The 16,025-nt window shown below is 36.0% G+C and overlaps 1 protein-coding gene across 2 annotated transcripts in view; it reads left to right on the top strand.

Moving 5' to 3' along the window:
* The window catches only part of LOC135217704 (uncharacterized), a 64,966-nt gene that overhangs the window by 37,992 nt on the left and 10,949 nt on the right, over positions 1-16,025 (top strand). For both annotated transcript variants that reach the window (XM_064253689.1, XM_064253690.1), the window contains exons 5-6: positions 3,543-3,731; positions 4,520-4,761. In XM_064253689.1, the coding sequence (XP_064109759.1) occupies positions 3,543-3,731; positions 4,520-4,761 (431 nt within the window). The remainder of the gene's footprint in view (positions 1-3,542; positions 3,732-4,519; positions 4,762-16,025) is intronic.

Below are 16,025 nucleotides of genomic sequence, written 5' to 3' on the forward strand. Positions count from 1 at the left end.
TAAGAACCCCTGCTTTAGAGTAACGAAGATAAATATGCACAAGTCAGAATACCTTTTTGGAGGTAATGAAAAAAAGGAAAAGAAAAAAGAAAAACTAAAATCACACGAGTTGCAGTCACAAATAAGATAATCATTTGAAAGTAATTTGCGTGCGTTTCGTGTCCCAGCCTTCCAGTTGCCAACAGTGCTTAATATGTCCATAACAATCATTAGTGGAGCAGAAATATTTTTCACGAGCAGTAAGACTACACGCTGCCTAAAAAGAGAAACAAAAGGACAAGATTTTAATGTCAAATCTCAGGCATCAGGAACCCGCATAATCCTTTGAAGTCCAAAACGTGGGAAGAGACTAAAACATCACAATGGTATCAAGATGTTTGGCCGGCCTGAGGGTGGATTTAAATGGAAATTATCAAATGCTTTTTCTGGAAAATTCCAGTGTCAATGGTTTCGAGAGGCAAATGTTGGCCAAAGTGGGCGTATGTCACGACCCCTTTTCTGTGGAGTAGTCAGGTTCAAAATCACTAAGCAAGAAGAGTCTGGACTGGACTGACGAACTGAGAAAACTAATGAGGAGGGATGAAAGAAAATACTACAATACCTTAAACTTATTTATAATACTAAATTGTTTATATATATTTACAATGAGTAAGTCTTGAGGCAGAGAGCAATACAATAAATGGTCGTAACGAACAATAATTGATCAAACTAACACATACTTTACTTTTAACAATTCTGTTAATAAATTCTCAAAAATATATCAAAGGAGTCCTTAAATTTACCCATTGATGACAAGATCATTGTAATAATATGAATCTTACCAACAAAGATACAATGAGTCATACCGGCTCAAAAGCAACAACTACACGAGCTGCTCGCTGAAATAACAATAACAGTAATAACAATGTCTATTCAACATAAACCATGAGATTAAATAAAACTGAGTAGTAATAAAGTTTCTCAAAACCTCGATATAATGAGCCATACCTGCCACTAAGCCACATAATTCCTCTGACAATCAGTAATTAATGACAACAATAACAAATCATCAGGAGGTTAAAATCTAAGAACTTCGATAATATGGGCCATACCTGCTCCCGAGCCACATACTTGCTTACACAATCATGACCAACATCAATAACTTACTCAGAGATAAGGTTTCGAACGCACTCGTAACGTAACTTATGACAGCATTTCTTCCCTCTTTCTCGATGGATGATTGGCTATACGTAACGAAGGCTATACCTCTGGCATAAAAATTTAAATACAAGCAAAACAGTACACCTTTATGAACTCTGAATCCTCTCCACTGATAATTGTCATAATGAACAAACCAACAAAATATGTAAATAAATTCAAAAAACCCTTCGATTATTAGTCTAACTCCCAAAATAAGTGTCCTAAGAAATTATAATCTACTTTATAGGTCACAATCAGATTGACAAGATGTAGGGAATAGTTGGTAATTTTCAAAGACATAGTAGACAAGCTTGATTTGATAACTGCTATATCCAATGTTAAGCAATTTTTATTTATCGGCTATCTACCTATTTACTGTAAAAAAAAAAAAAAAAAAAAAAAAAAGCCGGTACCGTACTTTGGCTTTAAACCTTCACCAATAATTATCGTCAGAATGATGACTTCATGAGGCTCCACCCACTTTGGCCTCGTTATAATTCAGGATAACACTGAAGGCTATCTTGGACATTAGAAAATCTAACATCTGCTTATAAAAACTCATTTCTCGAGTAGTTGTAAGAAGTGCTAAATAATCCTCAAGGATCCCAGCAGTTGTCCTAAACGTTTAATTCATGTATATTTTTGCTGCTATTACTAATTTTGCGGCACTACTGCTACAGTAGTATTACTACACTAGCACAGATACCCCTCCCACATCTATGTACCGTTCCGCCATTCATAAAGTCATTATATCCAACATGGTCGTACAGACTAAAGAAAAAGAAAAAAAATTATATCGGATGATCCGTTGGTCTGCTGGAGATTTTAGCACATATAAGCTTGTATTTACTTTGGATAAAAATCTTATTTTAACAAAAATAGGTATATAAAGACAGTTTACATACAATCTCTCTCTTTCTCTCTCTCTTGGTGGCATAGTGAATAGTTAGTGGAAATGTTCAAAATCCTGAATGACATTACAAGTATTATAATCACGTTACGCTAAATACAAATCAGACCATAAACATTGGATGTAAACTAGAAACTGAATAATTACCTATTCAGGCTATAGTAAGTATGGCCGCGGGCTTTCTCTTGACTGTATAAAGTTGCAAGTCGTAAGACAAATGCAGTTTTGCAACCACGGGACAATTCCAAATCCTATTAGCCATTCTTGACTACTATGGGTTTCAGAGCCGATGGAATACGGTGAATGGGTTTCTGTCTGGTGGATGGGCGGGGCAACATTTCGTAAAACGATGTTTACCTTGCTTACGTAATGGATGTTTTTCGACTCTTGGTTCGCAATCATTGGCCATGGCGTCGGCTAGATCATTTTTACTCTATAAAAATTAAAACTATCGGGTTTAGGTTATTGATAATTCAGACAAAATTTGTGTGTAGTTGTAAAATATACATATGTCAACTTTCAGCTACATCCGATGCTTTGATAAGGAGCAAAATAAAAAAAAAACCGTGTTACAGAGGCCCTGAATTTCATAGTAGTTCTCCTATCCTTACACGTGAATGTGAAATGCCAATGTTACGTTCTTGTGATAGGTGAATTGAGAATCATGAAATGGGACGAAAAAAGCCCATTCACTTCAAGTGCTTTACAAAAACGCATGGAAAGCAGAAGATGGAACAAATGAGCAATGGATGTGAATATGGAGTGCAGAAGAGTAGAAGTGATTTATATGTAACCATTTAGAAGTAAACATAACAGCTGATTGTACGATGAGACTTGAAGAGGTGAGTCACGGAGGAGGTAAGGGCCAGTAAGCAAGGTAGCAGGGCCGATGGTGAGGAAAACAGAAGTATCTAAGAAAGTCAAAAGAGAACTCTCCTATACGAGAGGGATGTGTGGATCAAAATTGTCAATGGAAGAGAAAACAGCTGTAGTCGATGAAATGAATTATTTGCGTAACGTTACGTATGAAACAAGTGACAATGAAAAAAATGTGGATACAATATTGACAAATGTAGTAAAAAGCTGCTAAACTGATTCAGTGTAAAATTTTAAGGTGGTGGGCGTGGGCGTGCTTATACAGGAAGAGACAGATGAATTGGAGAGTATGTTGTACATAATGATTCTGTGTTATATTTTAGAAATTGTCAAAATCTGTAACTTTTTTCAATTTCATTGAACAATAATTATCGACATTATGATGCCATATAACCCTACCTACACTGATAAATTCGAATCAATGGGAGCTAGCTAATGAAGTTTCAGAAACATTATAATTTTTTTTAATATTTATAAAAAATACCTTAAGTCTCAACCTCAAATCTAATAATAATAATAATAATAATAATAATAATAATAATAATAATAATAATAATAATAATAATAATGTCACCAGGTACATCACGGAAGTTGCCTTGAACGTAACTCTTTTCGGGGCTGCAACTGTCTTCCTCTTGGTGACGACTCAGATGGTCCACCAGCTTTTGTTACCGTTTGAGACGAAGGTCACCCCCTGCGAGTGGATTCTCATCATGGGAGGCCTCCTCATCTTTCCTACATGGCTTGGCAGCCCTAAGGATATGTGGTGAGTATTCAATCTGAAGACATCGACGGAAAATGCAAATATGAAAAATGTAGATAGAATGAAGAGCCAGCTCACTTGAAGAGCATTTCTGTCTCTGCAGTTTCGTATATATTAACAATTTTCTTTCTTATATAGTAGGTATCCATTTTGAACGTTGAAGGTTTTTTTTACCTTTTACTCAACTTAGAAATTAAAAAAATTATCGATTTTATCTAACTAACAACTTGGAAGTTATTGTTGGAATTTATGAAATTTTGGTAAAGACTTGATACAGCTTCACGCCAGATGGGAATTTGTGCATCTGCGAAAAAAGCAAAAAATGTGCTAACGACTACTGTGAATAATCATACCGCGGCAAAGATTTAAACTTCATCTACAGCAATACCTGCAAGGTTATTATTGTAGGGCATGAGTACTCGTTCATCAGGAGTAACAACGTTTAGCTGGTATTCAACCATTATTTTTTAGAACGATTCTCAACTTCATTCAAAAACAGAACACAACCATGTACTCTTGGAGTTACATTTTTCATTATTTTAAACATTCAAAAAATGACCGGCAAAGATCCCTCAAAACACAAATTCAGATTTTCAAGCACAGACACTATAAAGATGCTTTTCACGCACTAAATTCCGCTGGTAGGAAAAATTGTCCAGCTACAAGAATTTTCTAACAATTTCTTACGAAAACTTAGTAATTGGATCTCATTTCAACGTTATCATGAAGTTGAATACGACAACACCCTTCTCTGTAAGTATCTTTATGCACATCTAAACACTTATTTTCAGGCCTGTGTCAATATTGGCTATGCTCTGCACAATCGTCGCCTGTCTGGTAGTTATGACAGAGGTCGTCCTTGAGCGCCAGACCCACCCTCCACCAGAGTATTCAGCGCCCTCCTTCAGCACCTTCTTCCTGGGATTTGGGTCTATTCTCTTCGCTCTAGGAGGTGCTTCACTCTTCCCAACGGTTCAGAACGACATGAAAAATAGGTCCGAGTTTGGGTCCAGTGTCATCATCACTTTTCTAGGTGAGTTGGAAACCGTTTCTGTATAACAACAGGCAAGAGTGAATGGCACCACTGGCTGCAATTGCACAGCTTACGTTTGCCGCACTAAGATTTTTTATAATGACTCATCATATTTCATGTCATTGTGTATGTTATGAATTTTAAACGGCTTCTCTTTATCTAGAAAATTATTACTGCTTGAAAATTTGGCAATAAATACTCATACTACTTTGGAGCTTTAGAGTACAACCTCCGACTTATGTAAGCCGTAAAATTGCCATTAGTATTCATAAATTATAAGCAAAGTAAGAATTCTAAACCTTTAATCATTATGTCATTCATGAAATGTCGCCCTAAAAACTACACATGAGCCCATTTATCAAACTCAAATGAGCTCAGTTCATTATGGTAATATTTATTATGTAATTTAGACAGTAGGTTGGAAAATTAACAAATATTTCGATTAATTTGAAATGCGAGCCTTAAGTTACTAAAACAACGCACAATAAATAATCATAACCAAAGCCTCCTACAGTGCCAAGAAAGACAAGGAGCAAAAAACACAACAAACAATAAAATGATTATTACTGATCCTTCGAAGTAGGTCAAGAAAAGATAATTTCCGGCACTCTTGAGCACTGTCACCCTGTTAACCTTGTGCACGAAATGGGTGTTGTGTGTAGTATATCGTAAATACATAAATGTGCACCTTGCATGTTTATAATTACACCACATGGTACACTTTCATCTACGAGACTCAATCTTCTGATCGAACTGAAAGACATCCTAATCTAAAATGAAAAAGATCATGAATGCAATGAACACCAGCAGAGCAAAAGCATAATATATAATAAACTGTCAGATGCTCAGCCGAGCAGACAGAATTCCAAAAAGGGTCAGGGTAAAAGCCTAAAGTTCTCATGGATGATACAGAATGGTGCTGAGGGTGCAGCTGAGCTTGATAGGGAAAACCTTTCTTTAATAATTAGAAATGGAAATCACAGCTATAATGACAGACGGAAAAGAGCTTTGTGATTCTTGTAGTTTTATTTTATTTTATTTTTTTTTTTTTGTCTATAATCTCTGTGAAACTGTAATATCGTGCGGGTTATGAGAACCACACAGACTTCCCGCCGTCCAACCTGTGGCTAACACTTCTAACCACTGGCCCCACCTAGAATATGACGAATGAGTGTATTAAATTTATTCCGAGCTTCCGGAGAGTGAGTAACGTTCCTATGGCCAGACTTACCATCTCCACCCTCTCGTATATTACTATCACCTCTGATGATAATACTGGTATTCTGATAATATGCAACGCAGTTGAGGAGGAGGAGGGAGGGTGAGCCTCCTTTGTGTCCTCGATACTAACTTTTCTTCTAATTCATTCAAACTCTGGAAGAACTCAGTCAGTTTGTTTGCCTTCCAGTCCATTATCCTTTCAATTCACTCCTTAGCAGCATTCGAGGGTTAAAAAGTTAAGTATATCTTAGTTTAATCAGGCCACTAAGCTGATTAACAGCTCTCCTAGGGCTGGCCCGAAGGATTAGATATTTTTACGTGGCTAGGAACCTAGCAACGGGACCTACAGCTTATTGTGGGATCCGAACCACATTATTTCGAGAAATGAATTTCTATCACCAGAATTAAATTCCTCTGATTCCGCGTTGGCCGAGCCGAGAATCGAACTTCGGACCACCGGATTGGCATCCAACGAGAGACGCAGGACACGTCGCTGCTTTGTCAACTCTGTCACTAGAACCGCCTGGTTTTCTATAGACTCTCTCTGGACCTGAAGACTTTCAGCACGAGTACGCCTTAAGGTCCTTGAAAAGGGATGCCTTCAACTTTAAAATCCAGTTGACGTTCTTTCATTTCGCCAATACATCATTCCCAAGGTCATCAAGGCGTCTGCACAACGTTCAATTATTCTCTCAGTATTGAGGGCGCAGAGGTGACGCGCCTTCATGCATAATCTCTTTAGCTATTCAGCTTCCTCTTCTAACACAAAAGTTGAAGCTACTCAGGCACATTACAAATTCGTAATAAGTTGATCCAATTGAACGATAAGAATATATCCCTTTTTCATTAATTATGGATAAAAGGGGGACATGGTTTTTTTTTCTCTCTCTGTTTTAGGGGATGTGTTCGAATTCGTCGCTGAGAATTGTATATAGACATAGTTGCGCAAGTAAGTTCAGTTACAAATATTTAGACGGACGAGCTATTTTAATATCTTAAGGGTATTATCCGCTTTGTACAAACAAAAGGCAAACTTTTTAATAAAGGGATAGAATAGGGATAACGATGGAACTATCAACAGTTTACTCCACAAAGCAAAAAAGGAAGCTTATTCCCTATTCCTCCGTTAATTAGGAGAAGAGTAATTTCCCAACCGTCCTCATAATAAACGCACTAAACTGGTGCGGAAATTTCCACTCAACAGTCTCTATCCCTTTGAACTCCATAACCAAGGTACCTGTCAGTCTACGATTTTCGTTGTAATCAACACTCCAGCCAGAGAACTAACGCTAAGCGCTCTGAAATTTTCCGACTTCAAAAAGAGAACCTACAAATACCGGCCCCTAGTCCGACTGCGTCAAAGGAGCTTTGTAGAGAACCGATTAGCAAATCAAATGCACTGGTAGGAACCTTCCTCCGGGATCCTTTCATCCTTTCAAGCAGGGAGAGAGGGAGAGAGAGAGAGAGAGAGAGAGAGAGAGAGAGAGAGAGAGAGAGCGGCTTTTTGCACGAGTCGTTTGATGGACCCTCCCCAAAACCCTCTTAATGAGTTGAGTGCCACCAAAAGGTCGGATGATTTGAGGCTGTCCCAATGAACTGAAACGAACCGATGTTTGATCTCCATTTTGGGTCATCGCCGGACGCAACTTAAAAGAAAATACAGACATCATTCTTTCGTATTTAATGAGAACTTCTGATACAAAAAAGGAGTAAAAAGACCTTTGATCGATTTGGTCCGGATGATGCTCGTGTGTTTTTGGAAATTATGTTGGCCACCAAGAAGAAATGAACTGGTGATTTCTTTATATCAAATCATTTATCACCTATTCACTTTAACCCACATTTGTGTTCTTTTGATGTTAAATAATTTATCATCCATTCACTCAATTTACATAACTAGAGAGAGAGAGAGAGAGAGAGAGAGAGAGAGAGAGAGAGAGAGAGAGAGTTCTTGACATGAGTTCAGCTCACGGTATCATTGTTGTTTTTAAATACCGAATTATTGATTCTAAAGTTATACAGCAGATAAGGAATGACTTAAACGTTATTACCGTGGTAGTAAAAGCAAACTTTATGAGGGGGCGGAATTTTACATACGACCCTTCTGCTGTATGGAGTTGGAGAAAATATGCAATCTAAACCAGACTTACTTTATTCAACTAACTCATTTCTTTTAGCATCAATTAGACTCACTTTGATTCCAGGTTTAAACCCATACAATACTGATTCCATACGACCGCCAGTCCACGTAACATTCCCATGAAACATTATTGCTCTCGCACATGACCCATCTTTCAATGTATACTCCTCACAAATAAGGGGGTTCAAAAAGCCAGAGATAACACAAAAGATAGAATAGCCTAACGAATACACTAAATCTTTTCTATATTGTGGCCACTGTAACATTTCCTTATAGCTCTCCTGAACACAATTCCAAACATGGCAGCCCAGCTGCTACCCAATGGTATAATAGGCTGTGAGAGAAGTTCATCACCATATTTGGAATTGTGTTCAGGAGAGCTATAAGGAAATGTTACAGTGGCCAAATAATAGGGAAGATTTAGAGTGTATTTGTTAGGCTATTCTATCTTTTGTATTATCTCTGCCTTGCTGAAGCCCCTTATTTTTGAAGAGTATACAATGAAAGATGTTGGGTCATGTGCGAGAGCAATAATGTTCCGGGGGAATGTTACGTGGACTGGCGCTCGTATGGAATCAGTATTGTATGGGTTTAAATCTGGAGTCAAAGTGAGTCTGATGCTGAAAGAAATGAGTTATTTGAATATAGTAAGTCTGGTTTAGATCGTTTAGAACAAAGTTTAACCGAAGCCAGCATTAAAGTCGTATCTGATAAAACTAGATACAGCAGAGTGAACAGTATGTTTAGAAATGTAATTGATGCAGGTGATATTGGACATGATGGACAGCGTAAATTACGTGCTATTGAATTGCCTTTCTATTATCGTATGCCAAAGACAGGCATCAGAATTGGTGAAATTATAGTGACTGACCCTGCGGAACCAAAGTATAGATGTGCCTGGATTCAGGAATATGCATCAAGTAGTAATGTTATTCCACTATTATATGCGACTGTTACGTCCACAGAATTCTATGTCATATTACATTAGGCGTGATGAATCAAGTGATGAAACAGAAAAGTGGATAGATCAACAATTAATTATAGATATTGGAGAGAATTTAAATAAAGTAGGTTGTAGAGTGATAATGAAAATGAGAGTTTCGTGGGATAGAAACGTAATGATACCTTTTGGAATTCGAGCAACACAACCGTTTGGACGAATTGGAGGAAGTGGGGAGTTCAGGTTAACTGTATCCATGAGGTCAAAATGGCGTTTGATGCAAACTAATGGATATATTACGAGATAAATTGCTGAGCATCTTGAAGGGTAGAGAGAGAAATTTTTAGCCTTAGATTGGTCAGTTGAAGGACGATGGTTTCTACAAGCTGTTGGATTAGTCGATAAGATGTATTTCCATCGGTTAGGAGTTGGTAGTGTTGGCTTATTTAGTGTATCTAATTGTATTAATGAATGGCAGGAAACGGTAAACTATTGTAATAGAGGAGGTATGGCAACTTATCCATTTCGAGCTATAAATGAGTCAGATATAGTACGCATGCAATATGGTAATCATAAATACTATAACCATGTAACAAATATGGTTAGGCAAATGGACTTTGCAGGATATCTGTGACCTTTATATAATTATTTAGAATTTAATGGAATGGCAAAGTTATGTATGATCAAGTCCTACAACTATTGTTGCACTAGTTCCAAGTCTTTTTTTTGTTCCCAGTTAAGTTACTTACTGGTGGGTGCGGATAATTCATTGATCAGACATTTAATTACATTTAATTGATAAGGGTTCTTATCCAGTTCGCTTTTCCAAGGAAAATGACATTGATATTCGTATGGTTATTGGTCAGTTGATTGTAGTTCTGAAAGGTTTTGATGATCTTATTTGGATTGGGCAACGTTTGATGATGTCTACACAACCTATTATTGTTAATTATGTTAATGAAGCAAGCATTCTTTTCACGTTTAGGATTACGGCGTGGAATTTATGGTTCATGAAATTCTATTTATTCCGGGTCAGAGAATTAGATATTAAAGGACATTTATAGCTCGAATAATTTATATGATTCACGGTGATGTGATAAATTATTGCAATATATATATATATATATATATATAATATATATATATTTATATATTATATATATATCTATATATTTATATATATATATATATATATATAGATATATATACTATATATATATAGATACATATATATAATATATACGTAGTGCATCCCCAATTTAACCAATACAGTTAACACTGGATGCCCAGATACCTTACGAAGAAACACACTCCCCTGTCTCTGAGAAGGAGTATATTTATAAAAATTCCATAAATTTCATCAGGCGAAGAATTCTTCAGAACTCAATGGCGCCGGGATGGAATAAATGCCGAGGCGGCCTCATATAGAGACCCAACTGGGGAAATAGAGAAAAATGTCCTTGACCCCAGTCATCGCAGTTCCTTCATTCTGCCGAAAAGAATATAAGAACATAAGAAAAAGGATTGTAATGACGTATTCTTCTATTCCCTTTTCTTCGCTACACTGCAAACTCCAAGGAAAGAGTCATACGGAAGTATTCCCATTAAATCTAGAGTTATGCATTATAACTTGTAAGAAAATTAAAAAGCCACACATCTTTCCCTGCCATAAAAAACATCTAAAGGTAGATGTAACACAAAATGAATGCGTTTTAAATATGCAACTATGAGAGAAAAATTCATCTGCGAATACAAATGGTCGACGAACGATGGGTTGGTTGAATGAAAAATTAAGACTTTTATTCAAAGCATAAGAGTTAACAAAATAATAGTTACAGAAAAGAATGCAGATTATTCCCTCACGAATATCGTTCACTTTATACTGAGCACAAAAACAGAAAGAAACAAGCTTCTCGGAACTTGCTTTTCGGTACTCACTCTGAAGATTCAAGCTACAGCTCCTTATCTTTTATTACAAATTATAGCCATCAAGGGACACACACACTATATATATATATATATATATATATACATATATATATATATATATATATATATATATATATATATATATATATATATATATATATATATATATATATATATAAAGGTTTTTGCCACGATGGGAAATTTAAAAACGAGATAGCCGAGAACTTTCGGTCTAGCACGACCCTTAGTAAAGTTCATTTTTCCTTCGTGGCAAAAACCTTTATTTATACATAGCATCGCGTTTTATATACTTCGTGATCAAGTTATTCATATATATATATATATATATATATATATATATATATATATATATATATATATATATATTTCGTGTATAAGCTTTAGAGGACCAGTGGACGCGTCACCATGGATCAGGGAAAGGAAATAAAAGACGTTGGCATAATCACGTTTATATATATCCGGTGTAGCTGTAAAATCTCATCAGATTCGTGCATCGGTACCTGATGAAGAAGACCGTAGCATGTCTTCGAGGGCTTTTAGTAGAGCTTTGGAAAGGAAAGAATCTGGAATCCGTCTTCCTGAAATCTAACACGAATAAATATACATAGTAAAGACGTGTGGTTACTTGGTTAACACACACACAAACACACACACACACACACTATATATATATATATATATATATATATATATATATAATATATATATATATATTTATATTGTAGCTGTTGTATGCGATGGCCAAACAAAGACATAAGTCGGAAGAATAAAACAAAACAGAAGGCTGCAATGCGCTTTTGCCATATTACTATACAAGCTGACTTGTGTATCACTTTGTCACGCACAGATGTGACTAATAACGCGTAGCCGCTATAATAGTTTTCTGTATTCCTTTTTCCTTCCAACTGTAACTCACACACACACACACACACACACACACACAACACACACACATATATATATATATATATATATATATATATATATATAAATATATATATACACATATATAAACACTAGGGTTAAAACAGCTCACTATAAAATTGTCTAGTATTTTAATGCTATAAATAATTGAATGTCATGAATATATATATATATATATATATATATATATATATATATATATATATATATATATATATATGTTTCATGACTCAAACTATCAGATTAATATATTAGATAATTTACTGTTAAACCACGTGAACCCTCTTGCTTAAAGATGAGGAGATTACATTTTTCATATCTTATTTATATCCAGAACTATGACAGAAAAATCAAATGCTCCTAGAAATGTGACAGCAACGCGTATTGTGGTACATCCTACATCGTAAACCTGTCCTGCCAATTTATGCAGACCGACGCCCATCGAAGCATCATAATTATCCCTTATAATAACAAGATTCTCACGAGGCGCGACGTAGTACACCCGAAGCGAGAACAGAAGGGTTGTGAAAATGGCAGAAAGGTGGGAGTCAGATTGGGGTGGGGGGAGAGCTTGGTTGGGGGGAGGGAGGCGGGTGTGCGAGCACCGCCAGAAAGAAGGGTTGCAAAAGAGCGGAGCTCGTTCTGGAGAAGTCTCCGGGGAAATAACACACCATCGGATGTCCCGCTGCCATGTCATTGCCTTTTCCGAATATATTCCCCGCCTCTCCTATCTTTCAACATTCTCTTTCATTCAAACTACGGTTCCCCGGAGTTATTATTCCTTGTTAAATGTTTATTTCTTGAGGCGAAAAGGGGTATACGCGACCACCGTAAATATCTTCCATCGCCTGGAGTGAAGAGTCATTTCTGTCAATGATACGAGATTAACTGTCATTGACAGGAGCGTAATTACTATCTTCTTTTATTGTTTGAATCTATCTGCTGTCTTTATTTTCTGCACTCTGCACGTGCTGAGAAATAAAAATACTAAAGATACGTGGAAAAGATAACTAGGAATCAACCGAATAAACTGTATTTTTCAAAGTGCTCATCATATAACTGAAAATATAGAAGTACGTGGAAATAATAATAAATAAAGCGAATAAACAGAGCAAACAAAGCACTTTTCTTAAAGAGATTTATAAATAATGTTCGTAATCTAAAGTAAATAAATACCTGTAATAACAGGTATACCTCAGATAGTCAGAGCAATTAGAGGATGTAGTATTTTGCCTTTCTCTCATACGAGGAAGCTCACAAGATAGCTGATGGCATTCAAGCGTTTATTCTGATGGCAATTGTCCTACCATCCTTATTCTAATTTATTTCAATATCATAACACATTTCTGCCTTTAATTCAATGGCAATATCAAATAAAGCACGACAGAAAGGCGAAAAAAATTATAATAGTGACAGAAAAGTTCTCTAAAGTAAACACTATAGGAATTACAGAAAATGAAAGCTGGGAAAGTATTACAAATCTCGTGTTTAAAGATAAAAAACAAACCAAAGCTGAGGAATATTAAAGTGTAGCATTATATTAAGCTACAAATGTCCTTTAATATCCAATTCGCTCTACCTCGGAATTACTATATTTTCGTATGTGTTTACCGAAGGAAAATTGTTTAGTTGAAAATAATTTTGTCCTTTTGTGGATTCGAACTGCGCACAGAGGAGAAATCAGGACTTCATTGACTACTTTATCGACTAAAAAAATTTCCTTCGGCTAACATGAAATGGATATTAAAGGACATTTGTGGCTTCATACATGCACATATATGAATCACGGTGATGTGATAAAAATTCATATATATATATATATTATATTATATATATTATATATATATATATATATATATATATATATATATATATATATATATACACGCATATGTGTGTTTATATATACATATGTATATGTAAATATTACTTATGTTACATATACATATAAGAGGAAGTTTCAGATAGAAAGAGAATCATCACGCTAACAATTCAGATAAACATGCGTCTAGAAGTGGAGGAGGTAGAGAATAGGAATTCCCCTAAATAATGGCCCCGAAAAGTAAACACCTCTGAGAGCAGTCGTGATTTCGCACAAACTGTCATTTAGATGGTATTATTTATTTAGATAAGTTGAGGATGGCAGAAAAACATTATCCGGTGTACGTCGATTACTTTTAACCAGTATCAATTCCTTTTGTAAGCGCTTTGAATTAACTTGTTTTGGCCAGTTGTACCGTACATTAGTATTATGCCAATATTCTTCGTCATTTACGAGGTTTTTAACGTTGCCCAGTAACAGGATAAAACTTTCATTCTTACTTTTATTTTTAAAGAAAGTCGGAGGGAGACATCATCTAACCTAGGCTAAAGAACAGGACTAAGAGGGGAGAAGGAGAGAAAGGTTGGGCCTAACTCTAGGAAAACATCAGTATAGTAATTCCAAAACTTGGGCAGGAAATAAGGCAAATGACTCTCTCTCTCTCTCTCTCTCTCTCTCTCTCTCTCTGAAACAACCACTGGCCTTTCTCCATCCTATATACAGCATATGGCGTGATAATCCAAATACCAAAATTATTATAATAATAATATCTATATCCAATAGGCGTATATCTCTAACCCTCTAATCAAATAACCCATATCAGAAAATTAATATACCAGGAACACTAGCGCACAAATAAGCCTTGGCCTGGTAGTTAGATAGGGTAGGCCTAGTCACTGAGATGTCTTCGATAAAATAAAACATTGATTTTTTTATATTATCCCTAATGAGAACAACTATAAAAAAAAAAATATTCACATCAGCCGTGCATTTGATGTCTAGGCCAGTCCCTTACGACGCGCCTGATTAGCCAATCACAGGGCTGGAAACTCTCAGTCTCTCGAGAGAGTTCATATAGGGAGGATGTATGTTCCACCTCTCCTGAGGGAGGCTTTTGAAAGACGTATCCCTCAGGAGAGGTGGAACATAGATCCTACCCATGTGAACTCTCGAGAGAGACTGAGACGTTTCCAGTCCTGTGACTGGCTTATCAACAGCCAATCAGGAGCGTCGTAAGGGACTGGCCTAGACATCAAATGCACGGTTGATGTGAATCTACTTTAGTCATACTGGCGTGTTTCTGGCCTCAGAAATGTGGAAAAATTACAGCTCAATCACTTTTCTTTTAGAACAGGAAATACAGGGGAGTAACAATATTTTAGACTGGATCGCGTTGAATATTATGTTAGTAATAGCTTAGTAGCCATCAAGACCAGGACCAAAAATGCTAAGTTTTAAAATAATACACGTCTGAGAAGACTTCAATCTTTGCCTTAGTTAGAATATAGAAACGGGAATGCAAACTACGGTGAATCAATAGTAACAAGAGACCACAAATATATCTTATACGCCTACATAAGAACTATTTCTAATTCACAATTTAAGGCCTTGATTTGTAACAACGACTTCACGAAGTAAGTAAAGAAATAGTCATAACTATTACGTTAGTACACACACAATGCATGTTGATTTTTAACTCTTAGTAGCAAAGCAAACGAAATATAGCCTAAAAGGAGTTAAGCTCTGAACATCAAATAGCTAGTTACTCTATACCGTTAATATGTATTGCAGTTTCCGAATCCTTCTAAATACTTTAGCGACCAGCAAGTACGGTCACAGGTGGGGAAGAATTACTGCTGTTTTATCACTTCGTTCATTCCATTAAAGACTGAACCACTTTTCTTACTTAAGAAACATTTCCTCTCTAATCGAATATTACATCAGGAGCAGTCGTAAGCAGTACGAAAAGGTACACTTTTATAAACGATTACTTTGGCTTCCAAAATAAACTTTCTCCAAATTAAGCTTTGCTCATCTTTCTTCCTCCAGCCGTTGTTCGAATGCTCTGGTTGGTTTCCGACTTCGGTGTACTGTGGCTCGTAAATATGACATTACACATCTGAATATATTGTGATAATAGTATCAAATTGAATAAAAATGCAATTGTCCGCATGATTTAAATCAATTTCCTCTACAAAATTACCAGCTCGCTGCAAAAAATTAGCTTGATATTTGAAAACAACTTTCTATCTTGTCTGTTCGAACAC

Source organism: Macrobrachium nipponense, chromosome 7 (genome assembly GCF_015104395.2).
Source record: "Macrobrachium nipponense isolate FS-2020 chromosome 7, ASM1510439v2, whole genome shotgun sequence".
In the NCBI taxonomy this organism is placed as follows: Eukaryota; Metazoa; Arthropoda; class Malacostraca; order Decapoda; family Palaemonidae; genus Macrobrachium; species Macrobrachium nipponense.